The sequence below is a fragment of the Muntiacus reevesi genome, chromosome 6, assembly GCF_963930625.1.
Source record: "Muntiacus reevesi chromosome 6, mMunRee1.1, whole genome shotgun sequence".
NCBI lineage: Eukaryota > Metazoa > Chordata > Mammalia > Artiodactyla > Cervidae > Muntiacus > Muntiacus reevesi.
The window spans coordinates 45,744,142-45,763,502 of NC_089254.1; the positions used below are offsets into that span (position 1 = coordinate 45,744,142).

A 19,361-nucleotide genomic window follows, 5' to 3' on the forward strand; every position below is an offset into this window, starting at 1 on the left:
TCTAGAATCTTTTATTTAGAGAGCAGATTTGGAAAATGTTTATTCTAGAAAAGGTGACTCATGAGGCTGGGGATGTTAATTATTGTGCTGACTCCAAGACTGTTGTGTACGTCTTACTTCAGGGTACACGAACTCTTTTCTGCAAAAAGTATTTAACCAGTGTGTCTACAGTATAGATAGGGTGGCTGTGTGTGTGTGTGTGTTTAATGACCATAAATCACAACTCAGGGCTCTTATTTCTTTACTTGGATGGGACTTCTTTCCCAGCATTATGCTCAGACATGCAAACTATCTGTATGACTATCAATCTGGCTTTTCTTTTTAAAGGCCAAACTCCTTGGTTCATGCTTTCAGTTGACTGCATTTGTTTTCATAGAATTTCTTGAGTTTTCTAGTTTTCTGTGAAATTTCTCTTTTACCTAAATTTTCCTGTTAGTGTAGCTGTTTGTGTGGTGTAAGCCCTTGCAGCCATAGTATTTGAAAATACCTCCCGACTTGGTCAAGCTCTTCAGAGGCGAGGACTCTGTCACATTCCCAGTGCCCAGCATCCACATCCGATGAACAGCAGCGTAAGTGGGACAAGGAGACTTGCTCTGTTTACTTCACAGAGTTGATGGATTCACCCACAGCCTCTTATCTGCCAGGCACTGCTTATCTTGGGCTTCAGGCAAAAAGAAGTGAGAAGATAAGCAGGTCCCGCTGGCACTGGTGGGGAGTCACAGGTGTGGGAGGTTGTTTTCCCTGCTAGGAATAGAGAGGCTTATTCAGCCATCTCAAGTAATAGAGCGTTTTTCTTGTAAGGATGCTCCAGGATTAAAGACGACTTGAAATCAGCTACACTTCTGTGTCTCCTGGGGGTGGAGGAATTAAGACCCATCTAATTTGGAAACTGACAGAATCTCTGGTTAGATAAGCATGAAGATATTCATAGGAACACAGGACTCTCAGTATTCTGCTGGAATAGTACTTGGGAGAAAGTCAAACCTATATAAACATTTCTGCATTATCCCTTGAGGATTCATTAAGATCATAGGTTATATCTGTTTCAAACATTAGAGGCATTTAGTATATTCTTAAATCATATTTGTTTGTTCCTCTAGGCAGATAGTACATTTGCTATATTTTTCCTTCTATATTCTCCTAATGTGGGCGGGGGTGTGTGTGTATAAATACACTCCTGGAATATCCATAGAATAGGAGAGTGAAAGTGAAAGTCGCTCAGTCATGTCCCACTCTTTGCGACCCCATGGACTATACAGTCCATGGAATTCTCCAGGCCAGAATACTGAAGTGGGTAGCCTTTCCCTTCTCCAGGGGATCTTCCCAACCCAGGGATCAAACCCAGGTCTCGCACATTGCAGGGTGCATTCTTTATCAGCTAAACCACAAGGGAAGCCCAAGATTACTGGAGTGGGTAGCCTATCCCTTCTCCAGCGGATCTTCCCGACCCAGGAGTCAAACCAGGGTCTCCTGCATTACAGGCAGATTCTTTACCAACTGAGCTATCAGGGATCCATAGAATAAGAAAATCTAAAAGTGGAAACCAAGAGTCTGCAAAAACCTACTTTGACTTGGCAAATTTTAAAACATCATCTGTTAACTTGTGTGTGAATTTGTTCTGCTCTTTACTTTGTATATTTAAAAAATGGTAATGTTAAAATTGGTAATATTAGCTTACAATAAATAAACATCAATCTTTTCTATTTGAATAGGAATTTATAGTTCATCAGTTCAGTTCAGTCGCTCAGTCGTATCCGACTCTGTGACCTCATGCATCGCAGCATGCCAGGCCTCCCTGTCCATCACCAACTCCCGGAGTTTACCCAAACTCATGTCCATCAAGTCGGTGATGCCATCCAGCCATCTCATCCTCTGTCGTCCCCTTCTCCTCCTGCCCCCAATCCCTCCCAGCATCAGGGTCTTTTCCAGTGAGTCAGCTCTCCGCATGAGGTGGCCAAAGTATTGGAGTTTCAGCTTCAGCATCAGTCCTTCCAGTGAACACCCAGGACTGATCTCCTATAGGATGGACTGGTTGGATCTCCTTGCAGTCCAAGGGACTCTCAAGAGTCTTCTCCAACACCACAGTTCAAAAGCATCAATTCTTCAGTGCTCAGCTTTCTTCACAGTCCAGCTCTCACATCCATACATGACCATTGGAAAAACCATAGCCTTGACTAAATGGACCTTTGTTGACAAAGCAATGTTTCTGCTTTTTAATATGCTATCTAGGTTGATCATATCTTTGCTTCCAAGGAGAAAGCGTCTTTTAATTTCATGGCTGCAATCACCATCTGCAGTGAATTTGGAGCCCAAAAATATAAAGTCTGACACTGTTTCCACTGTTTCCCCATCTATTTCCCATGAAGTGATGGGACCAGATGCCATGATCTTAGTTTTCTGAATGTTGAGCTTTAAGCCAAATTTTTCACTCTGCTCTTTCACTTTCATTAAGAGGCTTTTTAGTTCCTCTTCACTTTCTGCCATAAAAGTGGTGTCATCTGCATATCTGAGGTTATTAATATTTCTCCTGGCAATCTTGATTCCAGCTTGTGCTTCTTCCAGCCCAGCATTTCTCATGTTGTACTCTGCATATAAGTTAAATAAGCAGGGTGACAATATACAGGCTTGACGTACTCCTTTTCCTATTTGGAACCAGTCTGCTGTTCCATGTCCAGTTCTAACTGTTGCTTCCTGACCTGCATACAGGTTTCTCAAGAGGCAGGTCAGGTGGTCTGGTATTCCCATCTCTTTCAGAGTTTTCCACAGTTTATTGTGGTCCCCACAGTCAAAGGCTTTGGCATAGTCAATAAAGCAGAAATAGATGGTTTTCTGGAACTCCCTTGCTTTTTCGATGATCCAGCGGATGTTGGCAATTTGACCTCTGGTTCCTCTGCCTTTTCTGGCACTTTCAAAGATGTTTATTTTTCCTTAAAAACCCTCTTGAATTAAGGAGGGCAGAACTTGCCTTGCATATTTTTAAAGTTGAGAATTTAGCTCAAAGTTACACGATTCATCCACGGTTTCCTGGAAGGCCATGGGGCTCGCTCACAGTGGAGCCCACGCCTCCTGACCCTCTTTGGTGCCCAGCGGCGCACCCTTCCTCACCTTCCTCCTGATCGTCTTCCCTGTACTTGGGTTCTTGCGAGAGAAAACACCCGCACACCCTGCCCAGATGCACACTGCTCTCCTTCCAGCGAGGCCGCCACCCTGAATCTCAACCTTCTTCCCTATTTTGGCTGCTGGACTGGAAAAAAAAAAGAAAAAGAAAAATTGTGAGGGTTACTCTTGGTTTGCCAAGAGCTGATGCAGGAAACACTTGTGTTTTATCTCTGCAAGTGGATATGAAGGGGTATGGTTATGAGGGATTGGATTTTTGGTAATTTTGTCAAAACCTAGTGTTTACCTTGACCACTGCGTAACATAGGCTTGGTACACCCATCTTTTTAACTACCCAGTCCCGTGCCCCGTTTACTGTGGGACACAGAAGTCATTGCCATAGAAACTCTCTACCCATAATTTAAAATTTTACATAGTTTCTAGCAAAAATATAAAGGAGAAACAAAGGCAAGTAATTTATAGTAATGTGTTGCGGTAGGCTTGTGGTTACATGTACACAGGGAGACATAGTTAGATTCTCCCACTTACTTGTAGAATCACTAAGAATATGAAAGCTGCGAATGTAGTCTAATCAGGTGTATTCTACTGGCCATTCAGATACCCCAATTATAGTAGTGACATGATTTTTTGAAATGGTGAACGAATGTTAATATAATTCCAAACAAAACAAAATACCAGAAATGCAGCCAATTCCTTTGATTTATGTTGTATTTGTGTTGCAGAAAATTTTATGTATATTAAAACTGCATCTAATAATTGTATATATTTTTAAAAATAATCTTATTTATTTATCTTTTGGCTGTGCCGGGTGGGTCTTCGTTGCTGCATGGGCTGGGCTTTTCTCTAGTTGCAGCAAGCAGGAGCTGCTCTCAGTTGCAGTGTGCAGGCTTCTCGTTGTGGTGGCTTCTCTTGTTGTCAAGCCCCGGGCTCTAGAACACAGGCTCAGTAGTTGTATTGCATGAGGTTAGTTGCTCCGCAGCATGTGGGGGTCTTCCTGGACCAGGGATCAAACCTGTGTCTCCTGCATTGGCGGGTGCATTCTTTACCACTGAGCCACCAGGGAAGCCCTGCACTTAAATAGTAAACAGTGTTGGAATCTAGTCTCAGATGCTTGTAAGTTGACTTGCTTGCCAACGTGAATGTCCAGTTGGATATGTGAAAGCATGAAAGTTGTGGCATTTAGGACAGTTCTTTGTTGTATTGAACTGTCCTGTACATCATCTGTCAAATGTCAAAGATGTCCTCTGAATTATTAAGACGGGTGAAAAAATTGCCCCACAAACTTAAAGTACACCTCCCAGAAGGCAGTGTCACTTCCTTGAAAATCTGTCTCTGCCTCCAACACTTCAGAAAGACACACAAACCTGAGGGAACCCAAGGGAACAAAGACATCCCAGAATTTCAAACCAGAAGCTAGTTATGCTGTGACTTCATTGTCTAGAGGAGAGGCTGGAGCAGGAGGCAGAGTATCTGCTGTGTTTTCACCCCAGAGCTGAGATATGCTTTTTATCTTCATCTTGCTCTGGTCAGCCTGCACTGTCTATTCTGCATTCTTGTGATTGAAGTTTTTTTGCACTCTTTCCTTTCCCGTCCTTATGGCTGGCCTGGGGAGGCTTCCTTTAGACTAGGTTCTGAAGGAATTGTGAAAAAGAGGTTGGAAAGTATCCAAGAAAACTGGTGGACATTTTTGTGTGTGTGTGATATCTAAAATATAGCTACAGTTTATCTGATGAAAGATTTTTATTTAAGTGATTTGTGATTTTGCAGCTATATGGCTGAATTAATTTGGTATGTAAATAGTGGAAATTTTGTATCTTGATCATTTGAGAGGATATGATTTTGCTATAAACTATAGTATTTTAATAATTGGGTTTGTGAATTATTTCACAGAATTAATCCTCATTAAAAGTGGAGATCAATATGGGAGGAAATACTTACCTATTACTTTGTGATTTCAGGTGTCAGTATTTTTGCTTTCTGCTCTTGGTGGGAAGCATTTTGGTACTAGAAGTACTTAAGTTCAAATACTCAAGTTCTGCCACAGCATGGCTGTGTGATCTAAAGCAAACTAATCAGTATCTCCGAGCCTTACTGTAAAACGTTGTCATCAGTAATGTGGAGGTGCTGATATTTAAAGGCATAGTTGCATGCAGTAGTGTAAAACATCTGACATAATTTTCTTCTAGTACTTATTCCTAAGCATCTGTAATTTTTGTGCTGTCTGACATAATGCTGACAAAAATTTAGTCTTCTTTTTTTACTTGACCTATTTCCATAGTGTAAAGCATCTTTATAATGACTATTTTAAAAGTATTGAAATATTAGAAAGTATTGCAGTAGATCCATGACTTCCTGCTACTTAAATACACTCTGTAGTTAGTACCTCATGTTCTTTCTGTATATAATATGAACTGTAAACTTACCTGCTTCTATCAAGAACAAAAGCTTTAAAGAAACACCTCATTTCTTGAGATAGTTATAAACAAAACCAAGAAGAAACAACAAACCTGAGTTGAGTGTGGGAAGTGGGCCAAGGGTGGGCTTACCAGTAGAGCAGTATGCTCCCACACCCAGCCTGAAATTGTAGCCTTCTGCAGATAGATTTGCATGTCATGGACTTTTGGGTGGGTTGAACACAAAAATTGTCAACTCTACAAATATTAAATCTGAGAATATCAACAATATACTATCTTTACCTAATAATGATATCAGCATATGTGAGCATTAGTTTTGTTTCCAGATTTTTTCACTGTGAAAATGATGCTGTTAAATCGCTTTTTCCTTTTCTAGTAATATTTCTTTGGGATAACTCTCTTAAAAGTTGAATTACTTTTTTAAAGGAGACAAACCTTTTATGATACTTCATGTAATTGCCAAATTATTTATAAAAATATTGTATAGATTTGTACTGTACTAGGTACGTAGTTTCAGCCACACACAGCTAGGGATTTTCATTTAAAGAGTTTTGGAGACACTAATTTAACAGATGAAATATTCATTTTAATTTATATTTCCTTGTCTAGTATTAAACATTTAATTTTCATATATCTAGGTATTTCTTCTAGCACTTGTTATTCATTCATATCTTTCTCCTATTTAACTTATGGGATCATTAACAATTTAGTTCCTTTTCAGGGTTTTGAATAAATTAGAATTTTATCTAAGCATATTATCCCACTTTTCTCTTTCAGCTCCAGTAATAAACCGATTTACAAGGCGTGCCTCAGGTAAGTCTCCTTATGGATTTTGCTTACTAATGGCGACATTTTAAAAATGGATTGGATAAGAAGGTATGAAAAGAATAATTGCTATAGAGTAATAACTTATTTATCAGTCATTTTCCCAGAAAACAGCCATATGATAAAATCAAGAACTAGGAAGTAAATGGAAATCTCCTCTGAGTGGCTAAACTTAAAATTCCACTGTGGCTAATGTATGGAGACTCTTACCCAAATTTGTTTATTTCTGCACTTGATAAATTACTAATTACATGGTTATCTGGTTTGCCAGCCACAGTTTAGAAGAAGTGATTTAGAACTTGGGTAAAAGTGAAATCACTCAGTCGTGTCCAACTCTTTGTGACCCCATGGACTGTAGCCTCTGTCCATGGGATTCTTCAGGCAAGATTACTGGAGTGAGTTGCCATTCCCTTCTCCAGGGGATCTTCCCCACCCAGGGATCAAACCCAGGTCTTCCACATTGCAGGCAGATTCTTTACTGTCTGAACCACCAGGAAAGGAGACTCAAAACGGCAAGGGATGATAGTTTTTAATAAAGACATGAAAACTCATAACACTGATATAGAAGAACTTGTCATCATGGAGCCATTTAGAATAGGACAAATTGCTTTATGTTTGTTGGTGTCCTAGAGATACCTTAGTAACCTCCTGCATATTCACATTGAGGGAGACCTTAGCCATTGGCAAGAATTTAAATTTGGTTCCCTACACTGGATACTTCCCCCATGGCTCAGCAGTGAAGAATCTGCCTGCAATGCAGGAGATGCGAGTTCAATCCCTGGAATGGGAAGATCCCCTAGAAGAGGGTATGGCAACCCGCTCCAGTATTCTTGCCTGGAAAATCCTGGGCAGAGGAGCTTGGCGGGCTGTAGTCCATAGGGTTGCAAAGAGTCAGATGTAATTCAGGCGACTTAACACGCACTCACACTGGGTACCACCTACATTACATGGGTGGGTAAGTACAGGACACAGCTGAAAGCATTTCTATCCTAAGTGAGTTTGGGCATTGAAATGGATAAATTATTGTTTGGAAAATTCACCTCTGTGAAATACCTTCTTCTCTAAAGATAGAGGACAAATGAAGTACTACCATGTTTGGTTTGAAAAAAATGACTTTATTTATAACTGAGTTTTTTGGTTGAAAAACACAAGATAAAATTCAAACAGATCATCTTGACATTAATACAATACAAATGAGTCATTTATTTCATAAAATTATCTCCTTTCCATATGTGCTATATTATTAAAGGTGTTTTAAAATTGAGCTTTGTATTTAATTTGTCAACAGTTCTGGTATAATTTACTCTTATTATGTGGTGACCAGGTCTATAAGGAATAAGATAGGGATTAGGAAAATATATTCTATTGGGATGGTATCTGCTTTATCCTTGTGAGCTTTTTGTAATGTCAAGGCATATCTATTTTAAACGTTGGAAACAAAGAGTAGATTATAATGCCTTTTGTGGAATGAGAAATTATGTTTTTGTCAGTAAGGCATCAATCAGACTTTATCCCAGAGTAGAGCAATCAAGAGTGATCTTATTCTGGTGTAATAATACATAGTCTTCTGTCAACAGTGGTGAAAACAGAGAGGAACAATAAGAGAGAATCAGTGGTGTGATATCTTGTCTTCATGATGTGAGAGTCTTTCCACAGAAATGTGATTAAAACTCTTAGAATAAATTATCTCCCTTTCTGCCTGACATGAGACATTATTTCTGGGCAAATTCCATTAACATTTGTTGTTCAGTATACTTACCATTGGTTGATAGATCCAGGGCTCAGTAGGTTCCTGAGTGGAGTCTTAACTACTACACTACCAGGGAAGTCCTAGTGCAGGTTCATTTTGAAACAACATTATTTCAGCCCCTACCACCACGGCTAAATCCGTGTCCATTGTATCTCAGGAAAATTGGCTGGAAATGCAGATAAGATGGAACCCCAGCAAAGAAATACACCTTCAAGTCAGATGTTGCATTTTTTTTCCCCTAGAGTGACAGGTAATAGGAAATGTGAAAACAGCAGGAAGCAATTGAAAGAAAAATGAAATGATATCAAGTTCAGAGCCATGTTACAAAAGCTTTTAAAGGTATAAGTATTGTGCTGTGTTCAGTCGCTCGGTCGTATCCGACTCTTTACAAGCCTAATAATATAACATTCTGGAGAGCACTGTAGGAATGAACTTTGACATTGATTATTGGGAGGAAAAGACAACTGGCTTATGGAGTATCCTGGTAGGTCAGGGACTATGCTAAGCATCTTCTACACATTTCAGTCTTTCAGGCAAGGGAAATGAAATATTTACTACCTTAGATAAAAAGAACAATCACTAAAACTTTTTTGACAAAGGAGTAAACAGAAATAGTCTTAAGGCATCTTGAGGAGGAGATACTTTAGTTCTCTTTGTAAATTTAATTTAGTGGCTAAAAGTAATTTAATTTAGTAGTAGAGAGAGACCTCAATTTCTTTTGAAATAGCATTTCCAAAAAATAACAAAAATAGGTACCCACTTAAAATAGAGAAATTCATATTTGATAATTAAAAATATTTATTGGGATATCTTTTTTTGATGACATTTTAGTTCAGAAATACTTTTCAGAAATAAACTATAAATTTAAATTTGTAATGTGAGACCTGTAATTTAAGGGAAAAAAATTACATCAGGTAAAATCAAGCAGATGTATAGGATATAAGAATTTATTTCTTATTTCTCTATTATTTTTAAATGAGGGCTTCCCTGTAGTTCAGATGGTAAAAAATCTGCCTGCAGTGCAGGAGACCTGGGTTTTATCCCCGGATTGGGAAGTTACCTAAGAAGGGAATGGCAACCCACTCCAATATTCTTGCCTGGAGAGTCCCATGGACAGAGGAGCCTCATGGGCTACAGTCCATGGGCTCGCAAAGAGTAGGGCGCGACTGAATGACTAACACCACTACTACTATTTTTAAGTAATAGTTATTACAATAAACACTGTGTGTATACATTACAACAATAAAAACAATTTGATAGTGGTAGGTATTCAGTCACTTTTGACTGAATGAAAGTTTAAGACTATTATATACATGGTCCTAATCTGACTGAGTTTCCTAAATCTTTGAGGTTTTGACCTTTTGATTCATACTGCATCTGCCAAAAGTAGATATTTCAACCTGAATGCTTTAAACAAAACATTTTTCCTTTTTATGCCTTTTTCTTTTGTTATGGTTCAGGAGGATGAGGGGACTGTTTATATTAAGAATGTGTTTAGCAGATACATTATTTTGGATCATTTTTATGCTTTTAATATCACTGTATCTGTTGAACTGTCCTCATGTGTTTTCAGTGCCTGCCCATAAACCTGATGGTTTTTATTTATATAAATAATAGGAATTAGCTTCACTTGGTTTTCAAATAAAATTCCTAGAATTTTAAGAGTTTTTAGAAGTTTCATAAACTAGTTTTCCATTTGGTTCAGGAATGAAAGGCATGTATTAGTAACATTGTGTATATTTAAAATGTACAACATGTTGATTCAATACATTTATATATTGCAATATGATTATCCATAAACTTATTGTTAAACAACCTCCCATGATCTTAATCCTATTTTTAAGCAATTTTTTTTTGTTTTGTTCTTTTGTTCTTTTATGATTCATTTCTCCTCTGATCACTTATCGGTATGTCTTTTCAGATACACAGAAGTCATCTACATAATCTGTTTTAGACTTTTGATAGAAATCACACTGACAGTTTGGGGTTTAGTTTTCTTAAAACTTGTGGACTTTGTTTTGGAGGATTATTTTCTTGATAGAAAAAAAGGAAATATACCATTTATTGTTTGTTGTTGTTTAGTTGTGAAGTCATATCCGACTCTTTGCAACCTCAGGGACTGTAGCCCTCCAGGTTTCCTCTGTCCATGGGATTTCTCAGGCAAGAATACTATACTGGAGTGGACTGCCATTTCCTTCTCCAGGGGATCTTCCTGACCCAAGAATCAAACCTGCATCTCTTGCTTGGCAGACGGATTCTTTACCACTGAGCCACCAGGGAAGCCCATTTATTGTTTAATTACTATTAAAATTACTGGTAGTAGTAGAGATAGTGGCTGAATAAATCTTTGAACAATAAAACTTAAAGCAAACAGCAATTCTATTGCATTGTTTTTTATCTAGTATATTGAATGGGAAAGACCCTAGAATGTAGAGTTATACGGACTTGAGTTCAAACCACCCATTTACTGTGTGAAATTTGTAGATAAGTTATTTATCTCATTGAGTGTTTCTTTCTTATTTTCATTGTCTTTCACTTTGAGATCATAGCAGCAATAGTCACCTTGTTATGGTTAAGTTAGATGGTTTTTGTAAAGCAGAGTGTCTAGGCTCTCAAAAAAGTTAGTGGTCAGCCCCCTGGAACATAGTTTAGAACAAAACAATAAAATGCTCAACTCTGTGTCTTAGTCTGTCAAAAAAGCCTTAAAGAGTCATAACAGTATTTTATATTCATCCTTTAATATGGGTCTCTCTTTTTATTGTTTATACATTGCAGGTTTTTTTTTTTAAAGAGCTTAATGGTTTTCCTTTGTGGTTTTGGCTCTGAGTTGAAAAACAAATTGAAATGACCCATTAATCTTGAGACAATGCCTTCTCAGGAGGTCAAAACTCTCAGTATTTTTTTAACCTCAGAATTTTATTTTGAAAAAGTCAAGCTTATAGAAAAGTTTGAGGAGTAGTTCAATGAACATCTTTATCTAGATTTCCCAGGTGTTACTATTTTGCCACATTTATATGCTCTTTTCTTTTTTCCTTGCACATGCCCAGATGCATACTTTTATTTTTTTTTAACTGAACCTTTTAGGAATCATAAATAGTTCATGCATATCTCCTGAGAACAAGGACATTTTCTACATAATATAACATGCAGGGAATTTAACCTTGATATAATGCTGTTATCTGATCTACTGTCTAGAGTCTGATTTCCTCAGTTGTCTTGGTATGTTTTTTTTCTTTTTTCCTTCATTCAAGCACATTCAAGGATTTTACATTGCATTTGATTGTCATGACCCCACTTTTCTTGTCTTTTTAAGTTGGCTCCCTGAAATTTTGAAAACTGCTTTTTTAGAGTTCTGACAGCTGTCCCCAACAGTGAGGCACTCCCCCCTATGACCTGTCCTTAGATTGTACGGGCACATCCACTGTCTGGGCACGATGCCCCGTTGAAGACCATGAAGTCTTTGCATGGACATTTAGTATTGCTTTCATGAATAGCCATTGAGCATCCCTTGATCTAGTATATCATTTTTTTTCTTAAAATAGAAGTGAAAATGAAACTACAAATTATAAATTAGCTAATTTTCTTTTCTCATGTTGAGAGTTAGCCACTGTTCAATTTTTAGTCATAATATGAGCACTGAATTTTATAATATTTTTAACAGAACTAAGATCTAAGATAGTACTAGCGTGTGGAATAATTCAGAGGTGAAATTAAGTCTTTGACTCTCACACACCCACTGTGTACAATGGCACATTAAAAACTTAGTAGTATCACCCCCAAACAGAGCATGGTTAGTTCCCAAGAAAAGTAGTGAAATAGCAGAAGTTCAGATCTCATCTTGAATCTGATTCAGGGAACATATGCTTCCTTGATTCAGGGAGCATATGCTTCCTTTTGTTTTGTTTTGAAAATATTTTGTAGCCTTGGTGTTCATTGTTTTTATTTTAAAGTTATTTGACGAAAGCTTTTAGCCCCCAAATTATTTTCTCCCAGAGGTCATTCTCGTATTTTCAAACTAATCTGCTGGTATGAATATATTTACATTTTTATTTTGTTCTTAGAAGCTCATTTCAAGCTTGGTAGTCAAAAACACTAGATAATGCATTCTGTGAGAATCCTACTTTAATTTACTAATTCATTTAGCAAATGTTACTGAGCCTTTATTTTGTGCCAGTTATAGTGCTAGAGATGCAAGAAGAGCAGGATAGGGCCCCTTAGGAAGTTCAGAATCTAGCAGGCGTGTGCTTCATACACAATATCCAAAGATATTGTGAAAAGGAGAAAAGGTATAGTTCTTCCAGGGTGTGGGGCTGGTCTTTAAGGCTTATGATGTGGGTTTCAGCAGGTAGATAAGGGCAGTATCTGTACTTTATCACTAGTAGCTAGCTATTTTTATTATAACTCTTTTTTTATAGTATGGTGCTCTACACTTGACCTCTGCCTTCAGGCACCTGTGGCCTGAAGTAAGCAGATGCTCAAGGCCATGGACAGCAGAGGCTTGAAGGCCAGGAGTTATTTCTGCCTTTAACTAAACCATGGCTGCAAAATGTTTAGGGTCTCTCTTAACCAGGGGAGGCTGTGTAGGCTCTGCTTTCAGATGGACCTAGGCTGGAGTATTTACTTTGCTACTCATATATCCACTTATTAAAAGTGTGTGTGTGTGTGTGTGTATGTTGGTCTTAGATACCTTTGTTTCTCCAGATATAAAATGGAGATAATACCTATCTCACAAAAAGATTGCACTGGTTAAACAGTAGATAATAACATGAAAATCACTTGACACAGTATTCACCCCAGTTTGGTTCCACAGTCTCAGCCTGAGATTCACATGAGTCTTTGGAATAGGCAGGGGCCTCCAGGAGCCTGGACTGGATTTAAGGGTGTCTGAGGAATCTCGTAGACTGCACAGTGGGACACTGAGAATTGTTTAGAAAGATAACACCCAGGGGTGGGGCTGAAGTCAAGAGTCAGACAGCTCCACGGAGGCGGATGAAACCAGAGCGCCGGCCTGGGCAGGGAGGTGAGGGGAGGGTGGAGGGTGGAGGGTGCGCCTGGCAGGGGGTGGGGGGTCTCTGAGAGGCCAGTGCACAGACCCTGGGACTCCTTGTTGGGGGAGTGGTTCCAAGCCACTTGTTCTCTCCGTGTTCTCAGGCCTGTGTTAAAATGGATTCTCCCTTGGGGTTCGTCACCAGTCAGAGGAGGTGACCAGGGCCAGTGCCGCTCCATTTCTGCCCCAGTTTCTCCCCCACCTCCTCCCTCCCCAGTCCTAGCTGACTGGTGCTTCTGACTCCTGACTTGCAGTGCAAGACAGCCCAGTGGGCCACGGCAGGTGTTCCGTCTCTGGTTCTTTTTTATTAGGCCCAGGAATGCTGATAAACTGTCCTATGGCCAGTGGGGGATTAGCTCCTGACCTTTATTGCAATTTCTCCCAAGTTCTCTTGGAGACCCCCGGGAAGGGAAAGAGAAAGGCAATAGTAAAACCTTGGTTGATAGTTAAGGGCTGGGTGGGGCGTTTCCTTCTGCTCCTGAATGTGTCCTCAGACTCGGGGCAGGCAGATGCCCAGTGCTTGGAAGACGGCAGGGAGGCCTCTGCAGCTCGCTGAGCCCCTGTGTGCCAGGCCCCTAGATGCTGCCTATGAAGCAGACAGGAGGAGACAGGCTGGACATTTGAACTGACTGCAGCTGTTCTGTAAGGATGGTCAGAGTGGAGGTCACCACTCCACAGCTGTGTGAAGGACCAGTTCTCCCTGCCCCTTCACCTCCAATCCATTGCAGACTGTAGTGAACTGTAAACTGTAGTTTACAGTTTTTTGTAAACTGTAAACTGTAGTGAAATTGCCAGGGTGGTATCACACAGCTGTACTATTGAGTAATTGTAATAGCTCCTAGAAGCTCCTGCTGTCTGGAGTTATCTCACTATGGATGCTGAGGTTTAGGTGTCATGACCTTGGTGTGGTCTGTATGAGATATGAAAGTTCTCATAAGAAGCTTTTCAAAAGGGAAATTGCACATTTATCTAGAGGAACTGATGATTAAAACGAAACCAAAAAGTATATTTTACCATTTGGGCATTTTTATGAGAGCAGGCTGAACGTGAGTGGCACCCTTGGACAGGTAGGATGTTGGTATTGGGGGGCCCTGGTTCATGGCATGTGTATTCTTACCTGTTCCTGGCATCCATGTGCCTCTTTACGTTGGAAACACTCCATGGGGTTTGCTTGTCTGGCCTTGCGACAACTCACCCCGTGCCATGTACCCCACCCCTCAGCACTCTTTCTTTCTTTCTAGGTGCCATCTATGTATGCACCCAAGCTGCTGTTACTCTTACACGTTGTTTTGATATCATGGCTGTTCACATGTCTCTTTTCCTCTACTAAACCATGAGCGTACTAATTAGTGAACTGTGGGAAAAGGGCATTTCTGGGTGAAGTCAAACAAAAATGAGAATGGGAGGTAAGGAAATGGGAGTCCTGGAAGGATGGGAAGATTGGGTCAGCTGTGTTGTCACGTGCTTTAAGATTCCAGAGGAGTTGGGCCCAGTGTGCATCAGTTGTGGAGTGAGACTGCTAAAGTGATATTGGATGAAGTTTTATTGGGGTTGAGGAAGCAGAAAAAAATTGAGGGTGGCCGTGGACATTGATGTGTTCTGTGACTATGGCAGAACTGGGGTAGAAATAAGACAGAGCTAGATGCTGGCCCAAGGGTGCCAGAATGTCATGAGCCTCAGAAGCAGGGCTTCAGCAGGGAGCACACGTATGGTCTGGATGCCAGAGTGGGGAGCCAGGGCCGTCCCTCACTATCATTTGGATCCCACCGTGTGCAGGGCATAGGACCTTTGACAGTAGTGGTGCTCTTACAGTGGTTGGGGGCAGGGACTGTCCCACAGGTCAGCTATTGAGTAGATGTTTATTGAGCACTTAGCATCACCAGGCATGTTAGGCGCTGGGCCGAGCAGCAGTAAACACGCTCTGCCTTCCAGGACCAATGGGGAAGCTTGGGGAAGCATGGAGATGAAACTGGAGAAAGCTGGTTGTCTAGACGCTCTTGCATCTTGTGGATGACCAAGGATGAGAGAACAATGAGGATGGAGTTGGCTGGAGGGTCTTTTGCTTATGATTCACTCACTATGAATGCTTGTTTAACTAAACTTCCTGTAAGGCTAACTCTGTCAGGTTCCCAGTGAGAGCACCTTAACCTCATGTTTATCATGATTACAGAAGGCAGGAGGTATAGAAGCAAAGAGCTTGTATTTGAGGCCATTCTTCCATTTATTGACCAAATTTTCAACAAGAGCCTGCAGTGTGTTTGGCACTGGGCTGGGCCACAGGCTGATAAATGTAATTTAGAGTTTCAGTTGCATTATTTTTTAGCTGCGTGACAGTGGACAACTTCCTTAAACCCTCTTCTGTAAAACCAGGTTGGTGTAATTCATGAAGAGATTTAGGCAAAGCTTTTAAAAAAAAAATGCGTGGTGCCTGACGCACAATGGGTGCTAAATAAACTTTTATATATCTTTAGGCTCAATTTGTCAAATTTTAATCTAATCAGAATGTTATTAGTATCTACGTTATTTTCTCCGATAATCGCTCCCACTTAATTTTAATTGACCAAAGTGTATAATTCTGTGTATCTCTTACAGCTAATTCCCTTACCGCAAATTTGGATTAACTTAATTAACACCATGTCAATATTTATGGGGAGATGGGAGAACATTTAACATCCTTTAGCTCTTCAGGTAAAAACAGAAAGCAACTTCAGTTTCCCCTAAATTATAAGCTGTGCTTGTAGATGGTTATTTTGAAAATAAGTTGATCCACTTTTTAAGATTTAACCTTTAATTTTAGATGAGTGTGTGTATAGCTTCGCCTCCCCATCCCTAACTCCCAACTCTCTTAATCAGATTGAACCAGCTGCTTCTAGGAGCCGATTACTGGAGAATGTTATTGTCATTGCATTCTGAGACCAAGAGCCCAGCAGTGTATTTTATACTAGCTAATCATTTGATCACGTTTTCTGAAAATTAATGGTGCAACTGAGAACATTAACAAGTGGGTTTCACCACCACTACCACCATTTTTTCCTACATTCGGTTTTGCCTTAAAACCAGAGATTATTGGTTTTGTTGCTGTTATTTTACGTAAGATAGTATAATCAAATTGCTAAAAAAAAAATGAAAATACAAGTTAATAGTGTTTTGTTTTCAGGATGGTAGAAAAGGGCCTTTCATTTGAAAGACTGAGCAGCTTAAATAATTATATCATTATACTTGTTTCAAGAAATTGTGAATGTTAGTCATCTTTACTGGCCTCCATCAGAAAAGGTGGAACTGACCCTATCCTTAGATATTTTAAAAGAGAATTCCAAGTTATAGCTCCCATTTAAAAGCAGATGTAGGTAGTTTGATATGCTCATTGCATAATGTAGATGGGGTACCAGACCCATGGTGCTCCAGAAAATGTACCTGACTTAATGCTGTGGGGTTATTTTCAGAGCTGAGTTTCAACAGGTTGCTGAGAGTGGTGCGCTGCAGTAGAAACTGAAAACTTCAACTCTGTGGGTTTCTAAAAATAAACTGCTACTTTTAAGTTACTTTTTTATTTGGTATTTTCACTTTATTCAGATTCTGTGACCGTTACAGTGTTGGTTTTCTGTTCTTCAGCACATTTATGTGAAAGGGACAATTTAATATATTTTTAAGTACATTGCTTAGAGTTGAGAGCTATTCTTGGAATGAGACTAATAAAAAAAGGCTTATAATTCAGAATTATATGTTTTTATTGATTAAAAAATAAACATTCATGTTGTATCACCTAGGCAATTAAATTAGAATTTAAATAAAATCAGAGCGTTTCTTTAGTTAAATCATTTCTTGAATTACATCTTTTAGAAGGGATTCTTATTATTAAACCCTGTAGGCAGAGGTCCTAGTGTTTCTTGGTTCATTGTCTCATTCTGGATAGAGATTCTGAGGCAGAGATCGTTGTATGTTCTGAAGGCAGCCTGTGCATCCTGTTAGAAGATAACCTGAAGCATACTAAACACTTTAAAAGTTACCTTGAGTAAAGATCGATTTGAATCGGGTAGCATCCCATCTAGCAGATAGATAGGAAAGGACCCGAGGAGCTGCACGAAATGAAACACTTTTTATAGGCAGAAGGGAGCGGAGCCAAGGAAGTTAAACTAGGAAAAAAGTGAACTGGTTATTATTGCAAGGTCACTTTCCTTAAGGGAGTAGCAGGGTCCGTGAGGCAGACCAAGTGACTCCTGATTGGCTGGCTTAAGAGTCCGTTTCTGGGAGAGCAGAAACTGTATAATTACAGTCTCAGTTTGATGACTTGAGGCTTAGTAGAAGCAACTTCATTTTGGGTCTGTTGTCGTGTTTTTACCAGTGCTGAATGTTTTTCATGAATTTTTAATTCCGCAAGCTTTTCCCTTTGCTTTTGTTAAAGAGTAAATTTCTCTAACAAGGGAGCTTGAGTAAGGAGCACTTGTTTTGGTTATGCGCCTTAGCAGTCTAACTTCTTGTGAAAGTAGTTGGTGATGATGATACTAAAATCTATGCAGGATGGATCATGTGCCAGGCACTGCTTTTTAGCCTCCTTCCTTATGATAATCCACAAGAATCACTGCTGCCATCTTCGAAGGAAGTTTTCTTTTGGTCTCCGTTTTACAGGTGTGAAAAACTGAGGCACAAAGAGTTTAGCATGCCTAAGGTCATGTTTTCATTTTTTTAAATATTATTAATTTATAATTGATAATTAAATCAAACTAGTTTTTAACAGTTTTATTAAATGAGAGATATAGGCTAGTAGAACTATAAAAATTTTGGCTATGTCACAGCCAAATCATCCCCTTGTTTGTGAGGATTCTGGAGAACACTAACTCGAACAATTAGCTGTATTTTCTTTATAATTCATCCTGAATTTTGAAATTATGTTAAATATTTTATACACTAAATTCCATCAAAGGAAAGAAAAAGAAATGGTTTCTAGTATAAGCATTATTTCTACACATACTTGCAAATGAAGCATTTATTGTTGTTGTTCTCTGACAGCCAAGGTTAGTCAAGTTTTTTGTGCCCCAAATTAGAAAATGGTTTACATTCTGATACTTTTAGCAGTCAATTCAAGTGATTCAGATTTTTTTCCTCTAATTTTTCCTTCTTAGTAGCAGTAAAGGTTTATTTAAAAAATCCTCACCCTGAACTGGTGCTGTAGCATGTGATTCTACCATTTATTAAAACCAACGTTTCCAAAGTGGTCCTTATACAAAAATATATAAAAAGCAGTTCCTGATGTGACTTGCACTCTCCCTTCACCCCTTGACATCTTGATTCAGATTAATTTTGATCTAAATTTAAGTATTTCCTTTCCATTTCAGCTAGGTATCTGAAAATACTATGTTACCTCTCAAATTAATGGATAAGTATCTAGAAATATTATAAACTATAATACTACTTGTTTTTACATAGATGTAACTACATTGGTAGAAATAATTTGCTTGAAGTTTAGTGAGGTTTATTATTTCTCTTTGTTTCTCGCTGGAGAAGGGAAAAAAACTCTTAATACTGGGAAGAATCAATTAAATTTATATTGTCATGACCACTATCTATATACTTTTAGAAAGTGAAAGTGAAGTAGCTCAGTCATGTCCGACTCATTGTGACCCCGTGGACTGTAGCCTACCAGGCTTCTCTGTCCATGGGATTCTCCAGGCAAGAATATTGGAGTGGGTTGCCATTTCCTTCTCTAGGGGATCTTCCCGACACAGGGATCAAACCCAGGTCTCCTGCATTGCGGGCAGACGCTTTAACCTCTGAGCCACTAGGGTATGCTTTTTGGATGTGTGCAAATCAAACTGGAAGATTAATGATGCAGATATACGTAAGGAACATGCTTAGAACTGAATGAGCCAAGTTTTCTTGGTTTGCAGAATTTTGTTATTGTAACTGTGAATATTATAAATTAAAAAAAGATCTAGTTACATCTATTTGTATAAACTAGAAACCAGTGAGTCCAGCACTCTGAGCAGTCTAAAAACATGTGAGATGCCTCATGGTGATTCGGAAGAGAGAAGATGAAATGAGAAGCATGGAGAAATGTGGGCACGAGTGGAGGGAGAGGGCTGACTGGCCTTGGCTTGTTCATTTTCTCTAATTTGAAATCATTTCCTGCTCTCCTCTATCTTCAGCAACAGAAAGTCAGTATCTTTTTTTTTCTTTTTTTTTTTTTGGCCTTTTTAATGATGAAGTCATT

The 19,361-nt window shown here is 39.1% G+C and overlaps 1 protein-coding gene across 1 annotated transcript in view; it reads left to right on the top strand.

Moving 5' to 3' along the window:
• The window catches only part of PRKAR2B (protein kinase cAMP-dependent type II regulatory subunit beta), a 103,135-nt gene that overhangs the window by 19,787 nt on the left and 63,987 nt on the right, over positions 1–19,361 (top strand). The window contains exon 2 of the mRNA XM_065939840.1: positions 6,309–6,344. Within this exon, the coding sequence (XP_065795912.1) occupies positions 6,309–6,344 (36 nt within the window). The remainder of the gene's footprint in view (positions 1–6,308; positions 6,345–19,361) is intronic.